Raw genomic sequence first — 12326 nt, forward strand, 5'->3', positions numbered from 1 at the left:
GAACTAAGGCTGTCTGGAAGAAATAACACACATAATGATAACAGCACTATAAATTAATTTCTATGGTTTCTGTGGTTTTGTGGCTCTGAGATGGCCAATCTGCTTTTAGGATCCTTGTTAGCATCTGGTCACTGCTCCACTGCACCCTACCAATCCACTAGCTTGCTTTCATCTCACTTTGGGCATGTTAAAAATGGCATTTTATTTAACAGTTATGGCAGCCACTTCCCAGAATGAGACTATGTCCCACTGACAGGAATCTGATTGTGGAGGGATGAGAAGCTAGAAGAGGATTTTATTTAGTACTGCTTGTGTGACTTGAAAGCATTCAATTAAACAGGGATCTGACTAAATGACAGCCCTCATTGCAGTGGGTACTTTTTGTTGTGGAAACCCCAGTATATTTCCAAGTGACCCTAGGAAGGAGGAAGGAGTAGATAGATCAGTATCATGTTCTAATGTTCTTTGGAAACTGTATAACAGTCTCACCCCACAAACAATGCGCTGTCCATAGGTTCAGCCCTTTAGACCCAGGATAGCAAAGCCTTAAAGCCTCACAGAGATATCCCCTCTGCCACTTACCTTGCCAAGGACAGTGAGCTGCTGAACCAGCAGATGGGCACTTTGTGTCTTGCCAGCTCCACTTTCTCCAGAAATAACAATACACTGCAGAGAACAGAGCAAGACTGAGATCATAACATCTCTCAGCCTGGCAGAGGATGTAATTGACACCTCATCCATACCTGATCAGAGTTGTATGTCACCATGGACTGATAGCCTATGTCAGCAACAGCAAAAATGTGAGGAGGGTTGGCAGTCCGTTTGGCTCCAATATACAGTTTGGAATGCTAAGTGTAAGAAAAATAAAATCATTATCACTGTCCTTTAGAAACTTGGGGTTTTTTAAGTTTTGTTTTATTTTTAGATTAGTGTACAGCATGCTGAGGTTTCCAGCAGTGATGTTTTCTGAGAGAGCTGTTACTGCACTCACTATACCATGAATCTGTATGCACTTAGGACTATAAGAACTGCTAAAAAATGACGTGCAATTTTCTATCATTTTAGCCCTAATTACATTATGAAACTCAATTTATTAGGAGAAAATTTACTGTTGTCAGACATCATAGTTCCAACTTAAATCTATTTGTGCTTCCCTTCCTATTAGTATCTCTGCATGGTATTGATGTTAAAAATTGAGATCTTTTCTGTACTTGTAGTATCTGATAATTAATAACCCCAAATTATTGTATGATCCGACTTTAATATCTTTCCCCTTTTGTATAATAGGGAGACAAATTCCCTTTTGTATAATAAGGAGACAGATTCACAGCAGTTAATATTTTACAGGACTGCTTTCTGCATGATCTACACTGTAGACATAAAGGCACTAGAAATTATTTCAGAGTTTCTCACTTCTGTGCTAAAAATCAGCAAGTGTTAAGAATTTGTGTCAATGTGCACTTGAAAGAACATCTCTACTGGTAATTCTGTTTTTCAGAGTAAACTAAAATAAGTCTCAAGAATGGTCTTACTTTATACTTAACACAAATATTTTTATTTTAGTGGAATTTGGTGCTAGTTGAAAATAACAAAACCTAAATTTTCACACCTGTGAAGAATAAATATCTATGTTCCGAAATGGATTGACAGCGATGAGAATGTCCCCAACGTATGTGTAGATCTGGTCCTTGGCATAACCCTTCTGCAACTGTTCCGTTACTGTGTTCTGATGGAGAGGGAACAAGAACCATGAATCACATGGCGGGAAAATAAATGTTAGGAAAATGTATTACATCTTTATATAGTTTCAGTGAGTGAGGATGAGGAGGGAAGGTATTTATAGTCAGGAGTACAATGGATCATGATCAAAAGTAAATAATATTTTCAAACACACTGGCATTTCTAATTTTTTGTCTCACTTTGAACAATACATACTTACGGATCCTCAAATGGCTGTAGAAAAAGGAGTTAATAAGTACTGCTTCCATTCAGTTCATCAGAAGTTTCCATGAGACAGTCTTGTCTACATTTCTACTACTAAAGTTTCACTTAACTTATCAAGCAAGAGATTGAGTCCATAACTGCCATTACAGCTGCTCTAACATTACTCTCAGTTATGATACAACACAGATGTTCAACTGTTTTGTTCGCATTAATGTAAACAATGAGGCATCATTTCCTATTAACAAGCAGTCTCTGCTGTGATCTTTGCTCTTACAGAGCCAGTTCCCCCTGAACCAAGAAAAAAGAAGGGCCCATTAGTGGCATTCAAATTTCTTGATGTAATTTCCCCAAGCTTCTTCTGCATACACAGCTGGGTATATAAAGTGCCTGGTTAGGTTTCCAATCAAAACAGGCCACAGAGCTGAATGAAGAATTTCAAACCAGCCTTGAGACTAATCTGGGGTACATGTGAAAATATTTAGGCTCCATACCCACTGGAACATACCAACTGGCAGCAGAGAATTACAGAAGGAATTTCTTTCCTTCCTCATCTATCCATTCACAGTGTTGTACACTGTGTCCTGTTTAATACACTTACTAGCCGAATTCTCACCAGCTGCAGAGGCTATATTTCCTTCATGAGAAAACATAAGGAGAAAATCTTGATAAACTTTCTGGTTTTGAATGCTCTGTTTTATTTTGGCCAGAACCAGATTCATGTTACAGGATTATTTTAGGGGAACTTCTGCCCTTTCTGAAATTATTTCTTGCACCAATAGAAGGTCTCTTGTCTTTCTCATATGATGGGGCTATCTAAACTGGAAGAAAAATTTGAGTGGAAGAAAGAATACAGTTCTGAGAAGCTGCCATTCATATGTGAAAGTGGTTTTAAATTGGATTTGATTTGGTAAAACCACATAGTCAAACAATGCATTCAGACAGAGGCTTCCTGAGGATTTCCATGAATGCTCCACCTCTGAGGAGATGGGATATGTACCAAGTTTATCTGCTTTTTTTGTCCAATAAAATCTCTTTAGCTTGGATTTTTTATACGTATCATGGTAAAAGATTAAAAAAAAAAAAACTCACAACAGTCTTACTCCTCCCAATACTAAAAAAATGCTTAAACCTGAACTTTCCCCAGTAGATGAATTTTGGGTTAGTTCAATTACAATTAACTAAACATCAAGCTACTATAACAAAGCTCTTGGGAAGATGGAGGATGTTCTGTGAGCTGTCAGCATGACACACTTTACCAGCTCAAGTGCCACAATGAATATTCTGGACTGACAAAGGTACAATATACCAGAGAAGATTTACAGATAAGAGAATGTGAATTATAGTCTATGCACAGCCCAGTAGATGAAGAATGACAGTTTGCTTACAACCAGTGATGGCTTCCAAGACCTGCAGATAATGTGCTGCAACCTGATTCTTCTTTCTGGTTTTGAAGCTTCAAGCATAGACACAGCAGACTTCCTCCCTCCCTTATGCCATGTTCCCCTGCACCCAGTGGACTAATTTTTGAACTTTGACAAACCAGTGGTATTTGTATCAGTAATTTGGTCAAAGGCTTACCAGCAGGCATTGATAGATGAGAGGCTCAGCTGACATAAATGGACCCTCATGCATTTCCACACCAAAATAAGTCAATGAGAACCCAGTCTGGCAGAGTATGGTGAGCTAGTTTAAGACAACTCTCAGTGCTCAAGCAACAGGGCTGGAAGGTCTTTGACCTAGACCAATTTCAGGTTAACACACCATTGCAAACTGGATACTTAGCTGTAATAAAATCCAGTGATATAAATCCTGTTTAGGCAATGGTGTTACAATAGTCTTTGGTCTACAGCTGTAACTCCAGAGATTTTTTTAGCTTTGAGTTGGAATCTTTCTGACACAGTAAATCTTGTCTAAAATATTTGGCATAAAGTGGTGAAATGTCATTATACACTTACACAATTGAAGTGTGACAATACAGTTGATTTTGAAAATGAACAGCACACCATTTAATATTAATTTGTGATTTAATATGTGATTACTCCTCTTCAGGAAAACAGGAAAAAAGAGGTTCTTACCTCATCCAGTACCTCCAAGGTTGCTAAATCATCTACCTCTTCTTGGTTTGAAACTAGTGACTTACTGTAGTTCCCTTTCTTTGTGTGAATACGTTCAAATCTAGAAAAGAAGAGATAAAATCTCCTGACGTAAGGAAACAGAGAGCAAATCTTGCATCTGCAACCATCGCAGAGGCCAAAACATTCTAGCTTTCCATTGTTCTCAATTTAAATACATACATCAGCTGCAAGACAGGAGCTTGGCAATACAAGTTAAAAAAAGAACATATTTATAAAGCATGTAAGAGTGAAACTCTGGCACCAACATGCAAAAAGATCCCGCTAACAGTTATGTATAGGACAAAACCAGGGGTGTATGATGAAATAGTACAGCAAAGATGATGCTGACAAAGTATTCATGATGGAAACATTTCTAGCTTAGCAATGACAGTGCTCTAAAGTCTGGCTGAGATGACGACACTATAGAGCAAAGTGCTACAGAACCACTGGGGTAAGCGAAATACATCTTGACCAAATTTTCTTGGACTCTCTACGAGAAAAAGTCATACATGAGAAGGAAACAAAATTTCAAATATCTTTCTTATCAGGGTTAAACTTCAAGTTTAATGTTTAATTTGTCTTAGATTTCTTTTCTCCTTCAATCAAACCATAAACCAAACTTTATGCAGCCTTATTTTAATTAGCAAGAAATTCCCAGAGACTTGGATCATTCTTTATCCAAGAGTAAAGGCATTGCTAAATAGAGCAAATACAGCAGAGAATGCAAGGTTTACAATTCATATTAGTTATACTTGTTTTATGAGATGAGGGAAAATAACGAAAAGGGAAACTGGATAAGTAACAGCAGAGTTCACAAACTAAATCAAGCTCAGATATGTAATAAGGCACAAGCATAGAAAAACTATTAAGTAAATCTGATCTCCTGATGTGACCTTACTCCCTTTGATGCCACTGGTGGGAAGGCACCTCTCAAACACAAGGAACATTTACCCTGGTAAACTGAGACAACCAGGAAACTGTTGTGTGAAGCACAACACTCACTCTACCTTGATCCCAGACAAGACCAGGGAAATCTTTATTTAATTTTGATATTTGGATATATGGCATAGGTAAAAGCAGACAGGTGTTTTCTACACAGGCAAGAATTCTGATATACAGTGAACAGATGACAGAAGAAAGAGTGTAGTCTCACCAAGATGGAAAGTTAGAGTGTGTGAGCATCACACAGATAGGGAAAGCTGCATATTTAATGGGCTGTACCTGTTCCATGAACATCACCTAGTTCATGAGTGCTGCTTCAGGTCATGCTGGCTGTGCAGTGACGAGGGATGTAGGTGCAGACACTCAAGCAGGCACCAACTTGGTGCAATAACTAACTGCCAGGACTGAAAAGGGACTGGAAGAAACAGGCAAATGATGCCCCCCAAACTGTAAGTGCACTCACAATCTGGATGATGGAAATCCAGACAGGAGTGCACTTCATCTATCACTTCTTTCAATTTCTCTTGTCTCTAACAATCATTTCCTGAGAATGACAGAATGGCCTGTCCTCATCCTGGTGCCAGTTTCTTCCTTCTTTATACAGGTACCACTAGAGTTTTTTAATTGTCCACAATGTAAAGGCAGGAGCTTCACACCCACAGCTGACTAATTCTGCAACTTTAATATCAAGACACAAATATACAAGACTTCCTTGCAAGAGCTATGATAGTTTCACAGTTTCTGTGCCAAAAATCGCAGCACAGTATCCACAGTGAGGAGGCTAAGTGACCAGAAAGCAAAATGAACCAAAGGACTGACAGGATCTACATTATCCTAGGTTTGACCTATTCCTCTCATTCCTTTGTAATCCAGTTTTACCAGGAGAGCTGTCCTGATAGTATTGTCCTTGCAACAACAGTATGAGACCACTTTTGGTAGCATGTACCCCCAGGTTGTATTAAAGAGGAGGTGGTAATATAAAGATTTAATTTAACTCCTCAGCCTTGCATAATCTGCTGTTTGATTTGCAGTTAGCAGCTAAAGGACATTACTGAATCCAAAATCAGAGGTGCAGACAATATCCTACCCTCTCAATAGAAATCCATCCCCTCTATAATTCACACTCCTATTTATACCTCTTTGTAAAAGTTTCATTTGAAAAAAGTTAAATTTGGACAGCTGAAATGTTTTGTCCTCTGTACCTGTATGAAGGTCATTTTGTGTTCAGAAGATGCATCTAATATCAGTGTGACTTTGAGAGAGAGTTATCAATATGCACACAAGGGAAAGATGTGGCAATTGCAGGACTATGTCAAGCTCTACTGTTCTATTTTTTTCCATTGCTGAAGAAAAACCCCAAAAAAAGCATCTGTCAAGCTTTGCTTTCCACTTCTGCTGGAACTGTTAGACATTGAACACATTTTTTTTTTTTTTAATATGTTAGATCCTTAAATGTTACTGCATATCAGTGAGAGAGTGGTATTTCCCAGGATTAGCTTCAATTAACATTTTTCATTTAATGTAAGAAACTAACAGTTGCTGTGCAGGAAGGTAGGAGAATGCTCCAGTCATGGACATTTTTCTTTTTTCATTTTTTTTTTTTTTTCTTTTAAGGAAACAGATCTCTGTGTATGCCAGGGAAGTTTAATTACATAAAATCGATCCTCCTGTAATCCTCTTCAGCTGACATTATGAGAACACTAGCTCTTGTTGGACTAGATTATATTCTCCATTCTCCAGAGTACATAAGAGTGGCAGATTTGCAGAACACAATATTTTTCCACTTTACTGTCAAAGGGCACAGACCCCTCAAGGGCAGTTATACTGCTTCACTCCAACCACTCAAAAAAACCCACATCAGTGCTGTTGACATCAGTGCTGAAGTTTCATTAAGATCATGCACATAGACATTGTGAACTGAAATAACCATGCATCTCTGCTCTGCTCAAAAATATATTGGAGGCATTGGATTTTACAAGCATGCCCAACAAGCAATTCAGGCAGCTAAAGGCCAGAAACTTCAATGCAGTAAGGACAAGAAAATGAGTCAAGGCAGCATTGTTTCTGTGCACTCTCAGTGCTCCCCTCCCCCTACTTATCTTTCAAGATTCAGTTAAATCAAAATGAGGCAACCACAGCTTTTCTTCTTCAAATTGTCAGAATATATTTAAAAGATTTCTGATAGTTCCAAAAATACCATGAAAAGGAAAGTGTGACTCATGATGCCCTGCTGAACTCTCTGCCTAAACTCGTTGGAGAATCATCTACAGACTAAGAAGCGACAGGAAAAGGGTTGGCCTTAGTCTGAGTGTAAAGAAGAAACTAAAAATAATGAAGTTTTTGTAAGGTGAAGGTGGAAACAGCTGTACACCTCCCAGAAGTTACAAACAGTAGTAAAATGACAAAGAGGCAACACAGAGAAACCTCTACAGGATCTGTCATTGCTGGTGATTCTATTTCTCTGGAGGCTGAACAAAGCACTATTAATTCACACTTAAAATCAGGGGTTTTTTTTCTTCACAGATATATCTTTTGAAATCTGCTTAAATAAAACTACGGTCTGCTATCTATGAAATATCTGTACCTGACTTAGAAAGTGTAGCACTTCAGTGATAAGTCTCCAGCTGCATCTGCACAATGCTTTGAAGACAAACCTGTGTTCCCCTCTGTATTTAAATGACTGACAGCACTGAGACTACAGGCTGCAGTCTCAGGGAGCTGTGCTGCAGCTCATGCAATGTTTCTGAGAGCACACTGTTGCCCTGCAGAGCTATGGGGCTTTTGATTCAGAGGTGGCCTGTGCCCAGCTCTGCACAATCTGTTTGACAAAGCTTGTGCTGCTTTTCCATGACCTGTAAATAAAGCAGATTATTATTCCTTCACAACAGCCTCAAGAAACAGCTGTATCCCTGACAAATTTCAGGGGGAAGTATGTGTTCTTAACTGAGGAAATAGGAGCTCTCTAAAAGGACTCTTTGGGATTAGCTCCTCATGAGTCAGGCCAACACACTGTGCTCAGAGCCATATTGAGATGATAAAGGGGAAGCTCCATGGGTACGAAATGCCTGCTGAAGTGTCCCACCTTCAGGAGAAATGAGCTGCTGAGCAAGTGGACTGGCACAACAGTACAGTACCACTTGCAGGGCATTTTTCCTGAGGAATTCTGAGTGCAGGAGGAACATCTTCCTCCTGTTTTCTTTAGAAGGTAAACTATTCTTCCTTCAGGCATTGCTGTTGTCCATTGTGTTATACAGAAGAACATAGAGATATGTTTTAGCTATGGGACTGAAGATCAGATTATTCTAAGGCCTTTGTTCCCAGAACTCCCTACTGCTTCTATAGCCTGAAAGAATTTTGCAGCACAGCCAGCCCTCCAACGTAGGAGTGTCCTCAATGCAGAAGCACACACTTCTTGATATAACAAAGGTCACACTGAGTTCCAGGAGAGGAAGAACTGGCCTGAAGGGATCAAAGATTGAACTGGAATTCCAAAGCCCACCATTTCAGCCACTACTCCCATTCAGATATCATCTGGAGACCTTGGCCTGTCAGCACTGGACTCTCTGTGTACTGTCTTGTACTGCTCCTCATATTGTCTTTGTCAAGCCAGCATGGTGATCTCCCATCCTCTCCTACAGCCTGTCCTGCAGAGCTGAGCTTGAAGGATTGCTGTCAGCTGCTTTCCATTGGTAGCATGAGTCAGAGAGACTGGGACAGAGTGAACATAGAAAATGGGTGACACAAGTCTGTGCAATCAGGAAAAGTCACAAAAGGAAACTTTATGGTACTCTCTGCTTTTAATAGGGGTCAATAAATTTACAACCACCTTTGTGCATTTTGTACATGAACTTCTATGAAATTATCTCCCTGGCCTTTTCAAACAGTTTAACAGAGCAACTGTTTAGTATTCTGTTACTGATTTCAGTGCCAACCTTATAAGGCCAATACAGGAGGACAAACGCCTAAGAAAGTAATTCAGCTCACCCAAAACTTTGCATCATTTTGCAGTAGAATAGGTCTCTTTCCCATAATTACTCAGAGAGTATCTAAAGATAACTTTTAATCTGGGGACCAGAGTAATTTGCTGAAATCTAGGTGCATTGAATACCCCTTGTATGTACAGCTCATTTCTGGAATGACTCACAATTCCCAGGAAATACACAATGTACTAATCATTGCATGTTTCCACAGAGATTATTGTAAAAGCAGTCAAGAAGAAGACAGCCAAACAATTCAAGATAAAAGTCTTACAAGCCTGACTGTCAGGTGTAGATGCGACAGTTCTGAAGGTTATGCCAAAGGCAGCTATTTCTGTTGCAGAGTAAAATTCTTTACAATGCAGGGATTTTTTCCCTCTTTTGGCCTAGCAAGAAGTGTATTTTTAGAACTGTTTTGGAGTATATACTGCAGTACTCATTTTTAATAACTATTTTCATCACTAATTATATATTTTAACTATAAATATAGCTATATATAAATACATAAATAATATATATAACTATAAATATAACTATACTGCTATACTGAAAGCCCTTGTCAAGCTCAGGGCCCCTGTCCTGCAAGTGACTTTCCTCACAAAAAACCCACCAAAATTAATTGCACTTAGTATGCAACTTTGCCTGCTTCACATCTTCTCTAATGTGATTTTAGCCCATATAGTATATCTCATATAGCATATTTGATATATAGCTCATATATCATTCTCAGCAGCAGATTTTAAAGATGCTATGGGAAAATGTTAACGTATCAAGGGATATTTTCTCCTGCTATTCCCATTGTCATTTCAGCCTGAGTTCTGAGCTAGGAAAGGTTAAGTTGCCAATAGATATTTTTAGCATAAAAAAATGATGATTTTAGAGAAAAATGTACTGCATTTGCTCAAAGTAAAAAGTGGAATTTTGAATGAAGATCATTGTTAATACTCATGCTTTTTTGAGTCTTGAGTAGCACAAGATATTCTAGTGCTACAACACTGCTCAAAGGCTACTGAAAAACCACTATTACCTTCTATGACTTTGATTAAACCTGGAGACAGGCTGTAGCACATTGCCATCTAAAGTTTTATCAGTGTTAATTGAAATTTCTCTGGTTAGTCAGGTGGTTGGTGGGCTCTCTTCCTCCCGTTGTTACTATTTTTCCACCTCTTGAGAGGATGCAGTACAATGCAAGACCTAAACCTTGGTTTCTCTTCACTAGAATAACAACACTGGGAAGGTTCTGAGGGCCCTCATGACTCGGTGACTCCTCAGTGTTGGAAAATACCTCAGGAACAATGGTGCCAATGGGAGAGACTTCAGGGTGGCTTCACTCTGTGCCTAGAGATTACACACCCTTCCTGAGTACACACAGTGCACAAGGACCTGATCTGAGGGTAAGGCCCTCTGCAAAAAACCCATGAGAACATGACATAAAGTAGTGAGCTTTTCTTTTTGAACTCTATCAATGGCATATTCAGCAAACAGCAAGGTAAGATCACAAGCACATCAACAGACTCCTGCTGCAGAAAGCAGTCAAAACCAAATAGCACCTCAGCCCAATGGGCTAAGAAGGTGACTTGATTTTGAGTGAAAACAGAAATAGTGCAGCCAATAAAACCTAGTGGCTGGACCTCAGCTATTAATTTTTTTTCTTTTGAAATACAAAACTGCAATTAATGAAGTAAAATTTGATGAGGAGAGTAAACACATTCAAAGAAAATAACCGGATTCCTAATTTTCAGCTTTAACTCAATATTACCAAGTTTTATTGACTTTATATTCCAATGCCCGTTTATACAACACAATACAGGTAGCAAGATTTCTTCTCTCAGTAGAAGGAAAAGATCTTTAATCCTTTAAACTACCTGCCTCCCACTGTCACTGCCATTGTCAAGGAGGAGAGTTATGCCTTCAAATTAGGGACTGAGAGACTGTGAGCTCGAGATCAGGAAGACGTTTTACAAGAAAAGTTGCCAGCAACCACTGAAAGTTCAGAAATTTCACAGTAGGACCCTAACGCATCAGTGTAAAACAGTGCTAGAATAGCATAAACAAGAAAAGAGCGTCTCTTCCAGGGGACTTGTCACTATAACACTTATGTCTTGATTCTAAATCAGACTTACATGGTACTTCTGTACAGATATTGCTTTTAACACCATTTGCTTTGTGCAAATTAAAGGTCAGAAGATACATATGATTAGTAATAAAAGACTTTTTAAAAAGCATAACTACTGAATTTAAAGATCTTTGCATAATCTCTTATCACTGACAGCAGAAAAAAACTTCAAATGCTGTTCTGTAGTCAGTCATACAGCGTATTTCACAAAATTACAAAATCACAAAATCATTTAGGTTAGAAATACTACTTGTTAGTATTTTAAACCGCTAAACAGAAATATGGGCTTTGCTCAGTTTAACCCTACCATTTAAATTACACTCTGAATTAAATAACTACATTTTTTGCACAGATTCAAATAAGAAACTATGGGGGTTTTTTAATTATTATTTTGAAAGAGAAAATTCTGTTTTCCTTTGTGAAATTTGACATAAAAGTTACACTTGATCAACTATAAAAGCATAAGTAACTTCATCACATGGTAATATATTCCGTTAAATTCTAATGAAGAGCCATCAGCTTATAAAACACAGTTTAAACAGGACAGAGAAAATACCAGTAGATCATCCTGTTCTTGTGCCACCTGACTGCTCTGTACACATGTAAATTGGGCCACCTTCTTTATGTTTGTATTGTACAGAAAACAAAAAAAGTTCATGTAGTTTGCTTTATGCAGCATTTACATGAAAAAAATAAAGGATTTGGAAAAAAAAAGAATATGGAAACAAATGTGAGTTCTCTAAATTTGGTTAAAAAATCACAATAGCTGATTGACTGGATGCTTGATTTTTTTCAAAATTATTTAGGCTTTAAAAAGACTAATATCACAAGTGTTAACAATATTTCAATTCATATAATCTCATAGTTTGGACTTATTTTACCACATATCATCTCCCTGTGATTTATAAATAAATGCTATTTAAAGCCTGGATTATGTTGCTGGTTTAGTGCTCAGCACTGACATCCAATAAGCTTATTTGTATTCAAGAATCTTTCTGGATTAAGCAAATGTCAAGTCTGCAATATCTAGACATATAAATCCAGTCTGAAGCTTAAATGGAAACCAAATGCATAGTTTTATACTGCAAAGTCAGAAAAGAGAAAGCACTATTCCTCCCATATCCAATTAAAGTTGAAAAAACTTCAATATCATTATTATTTAGAAATATATTTTTACTATTATCTTCAAAGCATAGAGTAAATAGAAAATTCTCCAGAACTGGAACTGAAGAC

The 12326-nt window shown here is 38.0% G+C and overlaps 1 protein-coding gene across 3 annotated transcripts in view; it reads right to left on the minus strand.

Annotated features, from left to right (window-relative positions):
• The window catches only part of MYO3A (myosin IIIA), a 115126-nt gene that overhangs the window by 52211 nt on the left and 50589 nt on the right, over positions 1 to 12326 (minus strand). For all 3 annotated transcript variants that reach the window (XM_053962972.1, XM_053962980.1, XM_053962989.1), the window contains exons 10-13: positions 4020 to 4119; positions 1610 to 1726; positions 744 to 848; positions 583 to 666 (exon numbers count right to left, since the gene is read on the minus strand). In XM_053962972.1, coding sequence (XP_053818947.1) covers positions 583 to 666; positions 744 to 848; positions 1610 to 1726; positions 4020 to 4119 — 406 coding nt within the window. The remainder of the gene's footprint in view (positions 1 to 582; positions 667 to 743; positions 849 to 1609; positions 1727 to 4019; positions 4120 to 12326) is intronic.

The sequence above is a fragment of the Vidua chalybeata genome, chromosome 1, assembly GCF_026979565.1.
Source record: "Vidua chalybeata isolate OUT-0048 chromosome 1, bVidCha1 merged haplotype, whole genome shotgun sequence".
In the NCBI taxonomy this organism is placed as follows: Eukaryota; Metazoa; Chordata; class Aves; order Passeriformes; family Viduidae; genus Vidua; species Vidua chalybeata.